At 52.8% G+C, this 16,884-nt stretch overlaps 1 protein-coding gene across 1 annotated transcript; it reads right to left on the bottom strand.

Annotated features, from left to right (window-relative positions):
- Nucleotides 1-281: 281 nt before the first annotated feature.
- Nucleotides 282-1,415, bottom strand: LBX1 (ladybird homeobox 1). Its single transcript, XM_059850779.1, has 2 exons — nt 1,091-1,415; nt 282-784 (listed from the first exon to the last, which is right to left on the bottom strand). The coding sequence occupies exons 1-2, from the start codon at nt 1,413-1,415 to the stop codon at nt 282-284; spliced, it is 828 nt and encodes a 275-aa protein (XP_059706762.1).
- Between the last annotated feature and the right edge of the window lie 15,469 nt (nt 1,416-16,884).

Genomic DNA, 16,884 nt, shown 5'->3' with positions numbered 1-16,884 from the left:
AAGAAGGGGGAAGGAAAAATTCCAATATATAAGTTTAAATATTTATACAGAAGCCGTCCGTAATTGCACCGTTCCGAAGATGTGGCAGGCGGAGGGATATCGACTCTACCCTAAATTAATCGGGGGTGTGCGTCTGTGGTGGGGTTCTATTGCTTATTGCTCCGACCGAGGGGAGCAGCCGCCCCGCCGCGCTGCCGGGGCCGGGATGAGGGGCCGAGGGTGACGGTTTGGAGCTGTCGGGATGGGGGGGGAGGGACATGGGGGGGGACGCCGGCCGCCCCTCAGTCATCCACGTCGATCTCCACGTCCTCCTCCTCCTCTTCCTCCTCCTCCTCGCTGTCCCGGCGGCTGCGGGGCCGCTCCGTGGGGGGCGAGGCGGGGCGGGGCGGCGGCGGAGCGCCGGGCTCCCGGGCGGCGGCGGGGGGCGGCGGCGGGGACCCGGGCCGCGCCTTGCCCCGTCCCTCGGCGCTGGGCTCCAGCTCGGCCAAGGCCACGATGTCCACGGCGGGGTTGGGGCCCAGCTTTTTGGCCGATTCCACGTCGGCCTTCATCTCCTCCAGGTCTCTCTTGAGCTTGGCGCGGCGGTTCTGGAACCAGGTGATGACCTGGGCGTTGGTGAGCCCCAGCTGCTGGGCGATCTGGTCCCGGTCCGCCGGCGACAGGTATTTTTGATAGAGAAACCGCTTCTCCAGCTCGTAGATCTGGTGGTTGGTGAAGGCCGTCCGCGACTTCCGACGCTTCTTCGGCGTTTGCCGCTGCCCGAAGATGGTCATCCCGTCCCGGCCTGCCGACGAGCCGCCAGATTGTCCCCGCTTTCCCGTGTCCACCCCAACCCGAGTCCCCGGACCCCACACCCCTGCCCCGTCGGTATCTGGAGGGAGCGGGACAGAGCCCCCTCTCCCACACCCGAGGGCCACGGGGGAGGATGCTGCCGGGTACCGGCCGGGTACGGGCCGCCCAGGGACACCCGTCCCACCCCATGCGACACCCTGGGAGATGACGGGGGACGAGGAGAGAAGGAAAACCAGGCCTTGGGGAGGAGCGGGGTACCCACCCGTTGGAGAACTACCCTGCTCTGAGAGAGGCTTACCTTCGGCCGCCTGCAGCACGCTGACTTCCAGCCCCTTGAAGGTCTTGCTGGCTAGCTCTTCCAGGGCGCAGAGGGGCGAGGTTTGGGAGAGCAGCGCCCGGCCGGAGAGGGGCAGCCCGGCCGGGGGGTGCTTTTCGGCGGCGGAGAGGAGGTGGGCCGTTCCGCAGAGGGTGTAACTCCTCCGCACCGAGGGCTTGTTGAGGATGTCCTCGATGCTGAAGGGGGTGAGGGGCTTATTGGAGTTGGCCGGCGGTGGGAGGTGATCCAAGGGGCTCCGCCGCCGTTCTTCCCCTGAGGAGGGCTTGGGTTCTTCTTTGGAAGTCATGGTGGGGCCGGGCTGCACGGGGCTGCCTTCCCCACCCGCGACGAGGATGCGCTGCCGCGGGGAGAAGCCCCCGGCGGGACCGCGGGGTGACGGCGGCGAAGACAGCGAGCAAAAGTTGAAGCCCACCTCCAACTCTGGCGGAGGAGCCCCGGGTCCTCCCGGGGAGAGCCACTTCGGGCGGCGGGCCGGGCGGGCAGGGCGGCGGGCAGGAGAGGAGCGGAGCAGAGCTGCCGTCGGTCCCTCGCCGAGAGGTGGTCCTGCTGTACCTCTTGTCCCAGGGTTTTGGGTCGGAGATTTCCCCCCCTCCTGTCTGTCTCCTCTCTCTCTCTCTCTCTCTCTCTCCCTCTCTCTCTCTCTCTCTCTCTCTCCCTCCCTCCCTGTCTCTCCTCTTTCTTTTTCTAGCCGCTGTTTTAAGAATCACCCCAAATCACAGCACTTTCCCTGCTCCCCACCTCAAACTAATACCCACCCCAAAATAATTTTTAAAAATAATAATAAAAAAAAAAAAAAGAAAAAGAAAAAGAAGACTTCGTAGAGGGGGAGAGCAACCCTCGTACCGAGACCTCGGACCAGGGGAAAGAAGCGAGAAGAGATGGGGTAATTGACTATTGCTAACAAGTTATTGTTGATTGGGAGGTAATCAATTATCTTCAATGACACTTTTCGCCCTCTCTCTCTCTCTCTCTTTCTCTCTCTCTCTCTCTGTCCAATGCAGGCTTTTGCAAGTTCGGAGACCCATTAATTAGGAGGCGGTATGGAGGTGGAGCCCAGTTGAATTATAATGCTGAATGCACTTGTCATATTCTGGCCCTGCTATTTGTTTGGACATATATATTTTAAAATTACATTACAAACCAGCCTTTATTGCATCAGGATAATACAGTATAGTGAAAAATAATAATAAGCGAAAACAAAACAAACCGAAAAATATCCGGCTGTATCTTTTTTTTCTTCCCCCCCGAGATTTTTTTTTTTTTTTTTTTTTTTTGTTTTCTTTCTTTCTATTCTCCCTCCTGCTAATTTCTGCTACCAGGTTATTCAAAATATCTCTCTCCAGCTCTACCCAGAGCCATTTGATTTTTTTTTTTTTTTTTTTAATGAGGGGAAGAAGGGGAGAGCCTGGTTCCAGGTAAGGCAGACCTTTCCTTTCCAATAAAACCCAAAGGTTTCCGCCGAATTTGTCGTGCTCCTCTTTCCCAGCGCCCTGTGTCGGAGCGTGCTGCGGGGGCCGGGGAGGGAGCACGGTCCCCTGGTGTCGGGAGAGCCCACGGAGGGGTTGCGTGGCGGGCTGCGGGCCGGTAGCGCTCCGGGGATGTCGGCGGCTTCTTGGGCTCCAGTGGCGCCGGGTGGTCCTGGCCGGGAGCAGCGCGGGGGAAAGAGTCTGGGAGGGACGGTTTCGGGACCGAGTCCTTTTGCTGCGAGCCCATGGGTGGCTCTGGAGAGGGGCAGGGATGGCGGGGTTTGCTGTGTCCCCCACTCTCGGCGAACCCTACCCGGCCGGCTCTCCGCGGGGGCAGACCCGCTCCTTAGTATTTCAACGCGGATAACTATTCCGCCTCTGTCTCGCCGTTTCGCAGGGACGGAGACAAAGCCCAGAGCAGGGGTGCACAGCTTGGCCCCCACTGCGGGCGTGAACTCTCCCCCACGGTCCCCGGGGGGACCTCGGCCGGCACACGAGCGGCGGCCCGGGCTGGGGCTGGACGGGACGGGCGGTGGTGGGAGAGGCGGTGGGGCAGGATGAGAGACAGGGGCTTGGATTGGGCCCCAACTTTCCCTCCTCACCTTGAGGGCCAAGAGGAGGACGGCTGGCAGCTCCCAGGCCGCTAGGTACCAAACAAGCACAAAAGAAGCAAATGGCTCCTCTCCTTAAAGCGCCCTCTTCCCATTTTTTATAGCTCTCTGGGAGTCTCTTTATGCAGTGACCTATTTTTAAAGGCCTATATTGGGTTATTCATCATATCAAATACTGCGAGGAGATGGGGGGGAGCCGGTCGGGGGGGAGCGAATTACACTGATTCTAAATCGCCCGGCTTCTTTGCTTTGCTAGGTGGATTATTTGCTTTGCTTTGCTTGGGTTTTATGAAGTGATTTAAACATATTTTAACCAATTAGAGACTTTCCTCCTCTCCCTTGTGTCCCCTCGCATTGTTTTCCAGCGTGTCGTTTTATGTCAGGATCCAGGTTTTATTGAGAACTCAGCCGGGGTGCTGGTGTTATAATTACAGAAATAAGATTTTAAAAAAATAAAAAGGAGGGGAAAAAACGAAAGACAAATAGCCTCGTTCCTGAGTGCGAGTTTGGGCGGGCTGGTGGGCGTACGGGATGCTCTGAGGCGCAGCCGGTTACGGGCTGCAGCCTTTTTCGCAGAACGGAGTGCAGGCACGGGAGCAACTTACCTCCCCCCCCCCCCGCCGCCCACCCCGAGCACAGCCCGTTTCGCTCAGGGCACCGGCAAAAGTGCCTCAGACACAGCGAAATCCTGCAAACCATTCTGGATCCCCCGTTGTCCCCCCAGCCTGCGTTTCCCCCTCTTCCCACGCGGCAGAACAGGACTTTCAAAGCACCCTGCTTTTATTTTGCTTTTGGCTCCCTTATAGGGGCAGAGCACGGGGTAGGACGGACAGCAGCCTCAGTACAGACCTCCCGACACAGAAGGACCCTTCCTCATTTGCCTCGGCCGCTGCCTGGTAGGGGATAGCCGGGTTCATGCTTTGCATGAATAGCCCAGCCCGATGGCTCGAGGCCTATAGCCTGCCCTTGTGCCCAAGGTCCCTCCCCAGATAGCACCTCACTGAAAAAAGGGTGGTTGAGAGGGAAGGGGGCAGATCCTGGCCCCCTTCCCCAAGTCCCCCGGCTCTCGGTGGCTGTCCCGGAAGGCTCCGACCGAGCCCTCTCCTCTGTGCTCTCGGCTGCCGGTGCTGCCTTTGGCCGATTTGGGTTCGTTTGTCCTAAGCTTACTTTTCCTTTGCAACCGCTGCATCTCCCTCCTCGCAAACGACTACCTCTCTGCGCACTGGGTGTGAGCTGGGCTGCCCCCAGCCCAGCTTAGGGGGAGAGCTCTTCATCTCCCCTCCTGATCCTTCGGAGTTTAATTATTTTAATTTTCTTTTTTGGCAGCCCGTTTGACATCCAACTCCGAATTAGGGACCCTCAGTGCCCCCCGGTGTGTCCCATTTCATCTCACTGTCCTCGGAGGGCTCCTGAGAGCAAGGGAGCCCCGAGGACGGTCGGGGGCCTGCTCCAGCCACCGCCACGGAACTTCGCATCCCGTCGGGCTCTTCTGCCCGTCCCGCCGGGACGCTACTGCTGGTCGTGTGTCCCAGCTTTGAGGTCGTTTGGAGAAGAACACCCTCATCCAATGCTCTCCAACAGCCTCCCTCCCCTCTGCTTCTGCCTGTAACAGCCCCTCTGACCTACTCCTGAGCCGGCAGAAGTTTGAGTCGGGTTCCCGATAGAGAGACCGGGACAAGCAGGGCTGGGGGGCACGGCAGCCCTTGGATGTCCCTGGGAATGGATGAGGGCTTCTTCCCAAACCTTTGGGGAAGTGTCGGTCTAGGTCCCTGCCTTCCATCGTGGAAGAAAAGCAAGTAATGCTGCGGCGTTTCCTCCTGACAGAGGAGAAAACTGCCGCTGAAACCAAAACTCCTCCTGAGTGGGAACACAAGAAAAAAAAAAAAAAAAAAAATCTCAGGCTCCGAGTAGCATCTTTGGAAGCCTCTCCTCTTGGCGTCTCCAGAACCGTATTTCGGGGTGTGGGCATAGCTGCCCTCCCCGGAACAGTCCCGGGCCCGGCGGGCAGCAGCAGGACGCTCCCGGGGCTGCCCGGCTCTGGCTGTCTGCGGTCCGCTCCTGTCCAGGAAAATGTCACAGGAATATAATTAAAGCAGGCGGCATATATCATTCAAGTGTTGATCACCAAAGTAACTGCGTACAAATGACACCTCCTTTCCCGGCATAGCTGAGCCGTGCATGGCTCCCAGCTATGTCTGCCTAGTTTAAGTGGTCTAAACACGTTACCACTCCCTGTTAGCAGCGGGGAGAGGAGCAAAACTCCGTGCCCTCGAGGTGGTAGCTAGTCCTGGCATAGCATCTCTCGAAGGCCCGGAGGGAGAGTCGGGAACCTAAGAAATAAACGGTTTTAGTCTTCAAGACCCCTCCAAGTTTGGGGCTGCGAGTGCCGAGGGGCGGAGAGGCCCCGGCGAGACCCGCGATGAAGGACGGAGAGCCACGGCGGGGTCTGTGGTCCCTGTCCCAGTCCGCTCCTGAAAAACGGCCGGTAAAAGGTACCTACAGGCATCCCCTGATGCCGCCGCCAGGCACTTCATGGCGTTGCTCTCTTCGGAAAACAACCGTCCCGAGTTGGGCGTCCGTCGGCTCCCAGCTGTGATGGGGAGGGGGCACCGGGGTACCGGGGAACGCTGTGGGCTTGGGGAAAATCTTCCCAGCAGAGCCCATTTCTGGAGCTCGTTGTACAGCTATCGGCCGATCCTTCTTTCCCTCGCAACCACCTCCTTACAGGAGAAGAAACTTTTCTGCGCCAAAAACAAATGTGACCCGAGTGCTCGCATCCGGCCTGGGAGCTGGGGTCAGAGGCACCGCGCCCGGCCCGGCCCGGCTGAGACACACCGGCTCAGCGAAGCCGCAAAGTTTCCCCGGTAGAGAAAGATGGAGAAGTCGCCGTTCCCTCGGAAGTCTTCGGCCGCGGGGCCGGGACCTGAAAGAGGCTGACCAGGGATGAAACCCGCGGGCCCAGAAACCCAACCAGAAGCGGGATGCGAGGGGCAGCCCCCCTCGGGTGGACAGGCGGTGCGGTGCCCAGCTCCCCGACTTCACCTGGGGATTTTCGTTTGCAAACCAGCTCTCGGGGCGACTCAGCGGCGCCAAGATCAGCCGAGTTACCGGGTCGGTGCACTTTCTGCCCACCCCTGGGACCGATTTGTTTCCCTACCGCAAAGTCCGCGCATAGTGGAGCTGGCACGGTAGTGCTCTCACCGCTCTCGCAGTGCCGCTGTGGGGCCGGGAGAGGGGGCGTGGGGCAGCCCCAGTTTGGGCAAGTCCCTGGCCTTGTGTAAGCAGGCACGCTCTCGGGCTGGTGTAAAGGAAATAGGGGAGCCCGTCTCCCCCAGCCGTTTTAGAGCACAAATGGAAAGGAGCGACGGGGGTGGATCAACACCTCCAGCCACCTTATCAACCTGCGTGGGGTCCCAGGGAGCATTTCCCATAGCGGGGGAGAAATGCAGGGGTGCCTCCATCCCTAATGTCCAGAACCAGTACGTTGTCGCTCCTCTTAGCACAGACGGGGTCCCTCTCGTCCCACTACTCCTGGTGGACTTTAGGGATTCCCTGGGGTTTGTTGGAGCTAGAGAACCAGTCTGCGCTGATGGCTCCCCATCCAGACCTCCGGGTTTCCCCTGAGTACAAAGGCTCCAGTAGCTGTTCAAGGATTTCCCGTGAGAGAAGGGCCAACCAAAGCGTCTGAACGTATTTAAATTTTTACATTCCAGTATTTTATCTTCTAGCTCAAGAAATCCAGTAGGACTCAAACTTCCTGGCAAAAACGGTCGGGACGTGCCTGTCCCAGCTCCAGGCAAGGCGAGAGCTTGATTTTTACCAATTCATAGTTTTAAAACCCCCTAAATACTCCCATAAATGTCATCCACACAACACCTCCGGAAGGCAGGGAGGTGGGACAGAGACTGTCGGGGGCATTTCAGGTCTCCTGGCCGTGTCAGAGTCTGTAGATGACAGAGATTTAGCAGCTCTCGGACCCTCTCTGCCTCGTCCCAGTTCTGGGAGAGGCAAGGCCGGGCCGTAGGGCAAGCGAGGAAGACCCTTCAGAGGGGATCAGAGCAACCTCGGCCTGTTCAGAGCCTGTCTGTCCCCTGGGCCACTTTCGTTTTGGGACGAGGAGCAGCCATCGCCTTCTCTCCAGTCCCCCTTGATTCCAGGGAAGAGGATGGAAGAGCGGAAGGGATGGCCACGGAGCTGACCCTGGGACATCGAGGCTGGGCGCTGGGAAGGCGGGGGCAGACGGCTCCCGGCCCGTGCAGCTGCGCCGGGAGGCGCTGGAAATAGCGCACAGCGCTGAGTTCCCCTGTCACCTCTGAGCCCGCGGGGCTGGTTAGCGGAGTGTCGAGACCCCAGGTGTTGCCCATCTCCCCCCTGCCCCGGGTATCCCTGGCTTCCCCGGGAGAGAAGCCGCGGAGGGTCTGCCGCAAGACTTCTCCCTGCCCCGCAGATGCGCTCCGCACTCGGAGCTCCACAAAACTTTGGTTGGTTGGTCGGCAGGGGGGACAAACGACACAGCCACCCAGGACTGTGACAGCCGAGCCGCCCTGGCTCCTCCGAGACCTGTAATATCTCTGCCGCTCCCGGCACGCGTGAATAATTCACCAGGCTGCCAAATGCAAGTAACGTTTGTGCCAGCTATGAAAGAGCTGGGGAGGCGAAGGCTTATTTTTGGGGGGCAGGAGGAGGTGTGGGGAATCAATTGAAACTTAATAAAGGGAGTGGGGGGGGACAATGGTGGAAATAAGGCAGGCAACTTCTTCTAATAACAACTTGGTGTTAATAATTCAGGAGCAGTCATTGGATTATAGCGCAATATCCGAAGTACACGTTGCCGGCACTGTGCGGGTGGATAATGTAATCGGAGCTCATTTTGCCTTCCAATAAATTACAGCAGCAAAAGTTTCCTCTTAAAGCAGTTATTTGTATTTCTTTTTTGAAGGTGATTCCCCTTCCAACTACTGCAGTAAGACAATTAATAAAAAACTAATATATCCATCCATTGCAAGAGCAGCACCAAGACGCAAAGCCACAGTTTGACTGTGATCTCTTTCAAGTTTCAGTGCTGCGAGGCTGCTCCTCCTTTTCACTTCTTTCTTTCAGTCTCCCTGTTTTTCCATCCCTCCTTTTTTTTTTTTCATCCTACTCCGTCTGGACTCACAGGAGCCCTCCAAGCTCAGAGAAGTGCTGCTGAAAAGAAAACTCTCCCTGAAATGCATCTCTTAATGTTAGACTTGCCATGTTTGTTCCTCTTGTCCGTCTCAGGTCCTATCATGAAGGGGTAGCAGCTAGAGGTAGGGTCAAACAACAGTTCACTTGTCTTTCTACTCACACATGAGGTGAATTTGCAAGGCCTCAGATGACTCTCCTGTTTATTCCAAACTGCAGCAGCATTTAGAAGCAGACACATGCCCCAGACCCAGCCAGGGTATTGCAGCTTTACTTTTCTCTATTCCCCTGTTCTTCTCACCAAAGGCTGGGCTATATCGTTGCCTTCTTGTGATGTTCATCTCCAGCTGGGATTCAAAAGATGGTTCTCAAACCTCTCCCAGCCTCTGCTGTTGGACACAGGGATCCACTGCACTGGTCTCCGGTGCCAAGCTGTTCTCTGCATCTTCAGACCTGCTTCATAAAGGAACCTTTCCCCAAGAGTTTGCCCATGACCAGCAGACATCTCTGATGAGAGGCTTTACACATATATTTGTTTTATTCTGCTTTCTGTTTCGGGAACCTTAAACACATTCCTCAGCTGGTCATGTTTCCGGCAGGGCTCTTTCTATGGGTACTTTTAGCATCCTGTAATGGTGACTGGCATTCCCATCCTGCATAATAGCTGCTGTCAGCTTACAGTGTTTCTGTACTGATCGCTGTCTGATCAGGCTGTCTCCCTGTCTCCAGTGCTGCACGGAGGTATGATGGAAAAAGAGAGAAAAGGGCTTCCTGGAGGAGGCTGGAGTGAAAAAATCTCTCTTGTTGTGCACTTTCCTGATTCCTACTCTTCAGATTCAGACTCTGAACTCTGAGGTTTAAGATCACTTCAAAAATCTCTCATATGAGTCCACCTCTGAGCATCCTGGAGTCCTGTCCACTTCTCTTCTCTGTTTTGTTTAGTTTGTGACATCTCTTGGCACCAAATTTCCACATCCTCTGGCCAGGATTCTCATTCAACTGATGTACAATCACTTGTGACTTGTGGAACTTTACAGCCTGGACTTTTTTCTCTTGGGCACTGAGTAAAGCCTGTGTAGTGAACAGCCTCAAGATTTATTCAATTTTTCTCCTTGAAATCTCCTTGGGGTCCGCTTAGCTCAGTTGTTTTTTACAAGTGTGCAAATCAGGTTTTCACTAATGCCAAATACGCAGCAACAGTGGGTCTGGATTCTGCCTCCACATGGAAAAACCAGTCAGGTTCTCTGCACTTGCTTGCGTTGTTGTTACAACTTAACAAGGACTGGCCAGCACTCCTCAGTAAGAGCTAAGAGAATGAGCAAGGGAGGTATTAAGGCTGCACACAGCAGAAATAACTTGGTCTGGCGTGTGTAAAGGAGCTGGCGGGCTGTTGTGGGCATCCCTCACCCTCAGGAGAGACTGGAAGTGGTGGGGCCTGTGGGGTTCCTGGCTGGGGAGCTGCCACTAGAGGTAGGGCACCGAGGGCAGCTGTGGAGGGGCTAGCTCGGTCTGTCTGAGAGCACAGGTTAACTTCCAGAAGCGGCCCCTCTCCCTCACTTTAAATCTTGGGGTTTTCTGCTTCGAAAGCTGTGTACCTGCTCCTGCCACCTTTCACAGTCTCAGTGAAGCAATGGGTGTTGAAAGCCTCCTGTGCCCTGTGAACTTATTGCCAAACTCCAGATGGACCTTTATTTATGGAGAAAGCAGTGTTTGTGCATCTTGGAGTACATGGACTCCAAGGACAGGAGAGAAAAACTATTTTAATTTCCCAATGCTAAATAAACACTTGTTGACTGATAATGCAATGTAAAATTTATAGAAGATATGATTTTTTTACTGAGATGTGTTCAGATCTCTAAATGGTGACCTCATTACATACAAGGAGCATAGGCAGTGGGTAAGGAGGTGTGGAGTCCAGCAGTGGATCACCTGTGCCCCCATGACTGTGGGGCAGTTGCAATGTGGGCACACCAGGGCCTCTCTACTCTTTGTCCTTTTGTCCTTTTGCCCTGTACATGTGTGCAGTCTGCAATCTCACCAGCTCAGCCTGTTGGAGCTGGGCATGCTGTGCTGCAAGAACATGACCTTTTGCTCTGAAGATGGCAACAGCCTTGTGCTGGCAGCAAAACAACATACCCAGTACAAATAGAATCATTCTGATAATAAATCACCATCCATAATAAGAAGACATCGTTAATAATAAGTCATCCAGGGGCCTCTTGAGACCAGAGTACAACTTACTGTAAAAATAGATAGGAAACATGGTGTGATCATTACAAGCAAGATAACAAATAAAACAGAAAATGACTTTCATAGGCATTTAGCTCTTCTTTCCTTCCCCCAGCTTCCAACTAGTTCTGTTTTCAGTCAGGATGGTTATGATTTAAGTTTGGTCACAAACACAGACTAGATTTTTGCAGATGCAGAGCCCCGGGTTTACTACACCTGTGAGCTGGCCAGATCACTATCTGCAAAGGAGTTGTTAGGCAAAAATCCCTCCTTTTTTTCCCTTCTGCTCACAGTGTGATCCTTTAGTTATCCTGATTTCTCCAAAGGTGATGGATAGAGGCTCCCTGACTATGATATACTGAAGACAACTGGGGCTTGCCCATAGATATCAGCTCTTTCTGTATCCCCTCAGTTGGCAGGATTTGTTGCCCAGTTCCCATGGCTTTGTATTGGCTCAGCTGATGGGGTAACTTCAGAAACCAGAGGATAGTGAGGGGCAAACACATGGTAAAATGTGAGCTTTGAAATGAATGAATGTTTGCATCGAGAACTCACCAGACCCAGGAATATTTTCACACATAAACTGTCTAGCCGCAAAAGACTTGTAAAAATTGCTTCATGCGCAGAAGCGAAGGGAATCTCACACATTTGTTTAAGGACAAATTTGCAAGTCGCCCTTGTACTGTTCTGTCAGCTCTAATCTGCTTGGGATATCAGTGCTGCTTCCTTGCAGCAGAGGGGAAAGAGGCTAGAGCTGTTCAAATCTTTCTTGGTTTTCCCCCTTGTTTGCATTTGCCAGGCAAACAATAGCAGATGTTATATAGTCAGTTCGGTTTGCTACCAGTCCCATTATGCTCTATTTATGTTTCACTTTATTGGCTTTTTTTTTTATTTTCCTATTATTGTTTCACTCTGGGGGAGGCAGAGGATATAATATATTCATCTTTATTATACAAAATCTGTGTGAAGCATTTAATAAAATGCTGTTTCCACACAGCTAGGAATATTACTGTTAGCTGTTTTTAAGTTAATGCTCCTATTAAAAAATGTTTGATGGCTGCAGTGACTGGAACTTGTGTGGACAAAAAGCACACACACCACTAAATAAGGCACTTGTAGCAATTCAGAGATTTCCTGATGCCTTGTGGAAAACTTCTGTTTAGCCAGATTTCTGCTTATTTTGCATATTTCCAGCGTTGTTCTTCCCTAGTTTTATTATTAGTTGTATTTGAATGGAAAATAAGTTTTATCTCTTCTCCTCAAAACTTTCCCCTGAGATTGGAGGGGTCAAATCTGGCCCCCATCCCCATGTCTCTTTCCCAAGCAGGAGTTTTGGCAGAGTTTGAGCAAAGGCAAGTGGGGAAGGACACAGATTGGAAGACAGTCATGGTTGCTCTCTGAAGCTGGACCTGCTTGTGTCCTGCTCAAGGTGCTTTCCTGTCTCAAAGCTGCTGATTAATACTGAAAAATGTCTGCATGAGGTAGGCCAGGCCTATTCTGCTTTACAAGTTGGTGGTCAGGGGCAGAGGGTCTATGCTTGCTCATGGACATGGAGCTGGGCAGTTTTGAGACCTCCATGTCACGGTACTTGGTTGTGCCAGGAATGGGGGTGGCTCTCCATGGACCAGGAGCACAGGAGATGGTGCTGCTTCTGGGGGTACTCAGGGAATCATGCGAAACAGCAGTGAAAAGTCAATGTTACTGCATCAGGTGAGAAGAGATGAACAATGGAAAAGAATCTGTTCCTGAGAAACAGGAGAAAGATCTTTCATAAAAGTGTTTCCCTAATTGATAACTTTCCAGGAAAGACTGGAAAACACACCCAAGACAAGACTGACTCAGAGAGTCTTGTTTTAGACCCAGAGTTCAGTCAAGCACTCAGCTTAACACCATGCTTATCCCCAGCACAGGCAGGGGTCTGACATGGAGATGTGGGTCTGTGAATCCTTTCAGAATCAGATGCTTTATCCCTTGGAAGAGCAAGGAGGCAGTTCAGTGATGTGAGTGTTACATGCTTGCAGGATGTTAATGGCAGTCGGCTTGGCACTGATCCATACTGGATGTGAGAGGCTGAGGAAGGCCATACAGGGCTTAATGAAATTCTGCCTAGCCTCATATCATGACTCCATTGCTGCTGCTGCTGATGGTCATCCTGAGAGAGCAAAAGACCCAACTGTATTATATAAAATTCTGTATATTATTATCATCCAAACTTTAGTAAGTATATGTCATGCTTCCCAGGGATACTTTCCCAGCTCTCAGCTGATTGTGGTTCAGAGACTCCTGAGCCAGAAGTGACACCTTCATGTCTTATGGCCCCAGATAGATTGTTCTTGCATGAATGCATCTAACCACTTGTTCTACCCATATAATCTTCTGGCATCCATGAAATCCCAGGGCAATGTGCTTCAGGCCTGATCTACCAGCTATGTAGATGAGATCTTCCTTTTGTTTGTTATGAATCTGCCACCTGACAACTCCTCATCCACTTACACTTGTTCAGGAAGAGGTGGCACACACTTAATCCCTGCTCACCCCCTCCTCAGCCTGTCTGACAGCACGGAAGTTCTTTGGTAGAGCCTGTCAGCCTGTATGGGGCTGGCGTGGGAGAGGTGAATCTCCTGTCATTCATGACTGAGTACTCAATGGAGAAGACCAAGGAAAGTTAAGACGCACCTCAGAGGGAGGATGACATTAATGGTGTGGTGGGCAATGGGGCAACCTCTGGTGTTCCTGGTTGAGCAAACACCTGAGGAAGGTGTTGCACCATCACAATGAGTTGGAGGAAGTTTCTTGGCTGATAGATGGGGTTGATAGCTCTCAGTGTGAAGGGTTAGCTATTGGGGCCACAGTGGTGGAACAGAAACAGTGGGGAGGGAGGTCATCTCAATCTGACAAAATCTCCAGAGCCTTCTGAGTAGTCCGGAAAAAGCAGACCAGGAGTTTGGGGCTCACACATCCTTCCTTGGAATGAACTTAAGCTGGGCATCACTGCACTGAACAGAGAGCATCCACTGGCAGCACCCAAGACAGCACTGTTTGGACAAAAGACTGTCCCTCAGCCTGACCCCATCATGGTCTGCAATGTTCTGGGTTTGTTCCTTTGCCCACCCAGGTTTTGGTGCCTTTGTGTACCCCACATTCCCAGGGCTGGGAGGGCTTTGCAGCTGCAAAATATAATCTAAGGGACTTTTTGGCCCTGCTTTGAAATTGTCATGCTGTGGGATGTTATAGCAGAAGTGTGAGGACAAGTGTGCTCAGTATTCACAAGGTTTTTTTCTAGACGTGGCACTGTTTGGGAGGGAGAGGAGCTGGGGGAGGACATGCCTGCTGTCAGAGCAGTCATTTCATGACATTTCACTCTCCAGACAAGAGCACCTGCAAGACAGAAAGAGTTTGGTAAGCCTGAGAAAGTGGAAGTGTTTTACAAAAGCACCATAAACATCTGCTGAGAGGCACCTGGGAACGTGACTGTGATACAGAATGAGGAGGTGAAGTGGGGAAGGAAAACAGGTCCTTAAAACAGGTGAAAGCCACCAGCCTTGTGGGGGTGATGTGAAAATCTCAATGGCACTGTGGGGGACACAAACCCTGCCAGGCTGAAGAGGAAGCCCCTGGGGAGATTTTCTGAGGTTTTTGCAATGTGGTAAGAGTAAGGAAAGAGACAGATTTGCTTGAAATACTTCATTTTAATTGCAGAAGGCTGCCTGCCGACTCCTCGCTGTCTTGCTGGGATGTGATTCTGTCTCAATCATACACATGTGACTTTTGGACTGGTGAATGGTGCCACTGATGGGCAAGGGCCAAAATGTCCTTGCTGTAGGTATCTCCTCCTGTTTAGACAGACCTCTAGGACTTAAACCCTGGCCATTGTCCTGCTGGGCAGACTTCAGGTCACCCAGTCTCACTGCTTCACTGGATTTTTGCCAGTTTTTAAATTTCACTCAAAATGTCACTTGGGGACAGTTAAACTTGTACATGTGGGTTTTCTCATCTGAGATTTGTGGTGACAGAAATACCCTTGAAGGTGAATGAATGTTAAGAACAAACCAGTCAGGGCAAGAGACATGGATAAGCCACTCTTTATTTCATTGGTTTAAGCATTCTCTTATGATTTTGAACCTGCTTCCCAGTTTTTTTGGCTGCTTGGTGTTGACAGCACAGAAACAGAACATGGGTTTCCTGCCAGGATCCAGAGTTCTAGTGATTTTCCCAAATCCCTCAGTCTCCAGAAGCAATTAAACAAAATAACTTTATGTCCTGCGACCTCCCATTACAATTCCTGATCTGCAGAGTGGTAACACACAGCTCCCAAGGCTGCATCCCAAGGGGCACCTTCCAAACCCCATCTGTCTGCTGAGCACCTTGCAAATGAACTGTGGGTTCAGCTGTATTTGATGTGCTCCTTGTTGATGAAGAGTGAATTTTGAAGGGACCAAATCTGTATGCTCCAGAGGCAAAAATGTGGTGCAGATGTTTTATCCCACAATGTAGGTCTGGAAGACCTAGAAGAACCCTTGTGCTTATCCAGCCCTTCATCCTATAATGGTAATTAATAATGTTGGGATTTGTGCAAAATACAGCACTTTTCTCAGCAAGTGATCTCCATTGCTTTAGGTGAGGACCCTGAGACACAGAGAGGTGATGATACTGGTTTTCCTTTTGTGCTCTTTCCTACCTCTTGAAGGCTTTATGCCAAAAACTTCTCCTCACTGTAATCTCCCAGTTCAGTTTCCCATAACCAGCACTGGATAATCTTTCTCCACCACCTAACTGCTTATACCCCAGACCTGAAACTGCACTGCTGAAACAGTCCAACTGAAACAGCTCTACGCTACTGTATTCCTTTCCATCAGTTCAGAACCTGCCCAGAAATGAGTGACAAATATCCCTTGTGGGGCCTGAGGCACGAGCTGTCTCAGTCCAATCCATTCTGGTCTCCTGGTGTGGGTTAGCCACCTTCCCACTGCAGGGCTCGTCCTTCCCCTGGACCCCAAGCTGTGTTGCCCTGGGAGTAGTGCCAGGTGGGATTTGCAGACTTACCTGTCCAATCCTCACTGGTAGCTGAGTTCAGAGGAGGGATGTTGCCATGGTTGTGGGGCCATGGAAGAGCAGGAGTCGTGGCAGTGGAAGACACTCCCTGTCCCATGCAGAATCAACTCTGGAGTGTGGAGACTGATGAGGGCATTGGGCAGAGTGTCAGGGGCAGGCAGAGCATCGCAGGCAGCCCCTTACCATGGCATCACTGCATGGGAGCAGATCCCTCCCCATCCCATAAAACTTCTGTCCCCTGCCCAGGAAGGGTCTTTCCTTTTCCCTCCCTGTTGGAGGGTTGGGCCGATGTGCCTTTGCTGAGCCCTGGCTGCTTGCTGTCTCTGCTGCCATTTGCTCTGGGAACAGCCCACGGCACCGGCACTGTGCTCTGCTGTCTCGATGGCTCTTTAATCCTGTTTCCCTGGTTTCGCATGGCAGCAGCCCATGTTTGCTTGTGCAAAGCCTTCCTCTTGATTGCTGGCAGCCGTGCTTCCAAACCCAGCTTGCCGTTTTCCCCAGAGTGGTGGGATTGATTGGCTCCAGCCAGAATGGGCATGGCTCTCCGCTGCTTGGACCGAAATGCAACCATCTGTTACACCTCTAGTTAAAAGTACATAAAGTTGAGCATTTGTGTGTAGACAATTCCACCCCTGATACGCTTTCCACCACACATCCCTCTCACACTTTGGCAGGATCTTGCACTGCAATGGGCCCAGTACAGGCAAAACCAGCACTTTAGCTCTGCTGGAGCCAAGCAGCGTGGAGATGGTGAGGGCGTAAATCAGACTTTCCTTCTTCTGCTGTAGCAGGCCACTGTCAGTTTTGCAGTGGGTTATGCCCCAGGTTTGCCCCGGCTGTGGCTGGTCCTGCTACGTGCTCTGCACTGGGAAGGCCTGCCCAGGCTGGCAGCCAGGCTTTCTTGTGCCTGATGCACCACCAATGCAGGTGGAAAGGGCAGTGCATCGCTGAGCCTCAGCTGATTGTTCCCATCGAGGAAAGGCACTGAGGCTAAACAGGCAGCAGACACATGGGAAGATGGGACCGGCATACAAGATAGCCCAGAGAGTGGGAGGCGAGCATGGCAGATGCAATGTCTGTATAGCCCTGCACCTGCAAAGGCCTGGACAGCCCACCTGCCTGTTCCATGCCCTGTGCTGCCAGCCTGGCCTCATGCTGCCCATTCCCTGTCTACATGGGCCTGTGCAGCTTTGCCAGAAGGGGAAGGCAGGGAGTGGGCTGGGAACACTGC

Source organism: Haemorhous mexicanus, chromosome 7 (genome assembly GCF_027477595.1).
Source record: "Haemorhous mexicanus isolate bHaeMex1 chromosome 7, bHaeMex1.pri, whole genome shotgun sequence".
In the NCBI taxonomy this organism is placed as follows: domain Eukaryota; kingdom Metazoa; phylum Chordata; class Aves; order Passeriformes; family Fringillidae; genus Haemorhous; species Haemorhous mexicanus.
The sequence above is the reverse complement of the archived record's forward strand: the minus strand, read 5'-3'. Positions and strand labels throughout refer to the sequence as shown.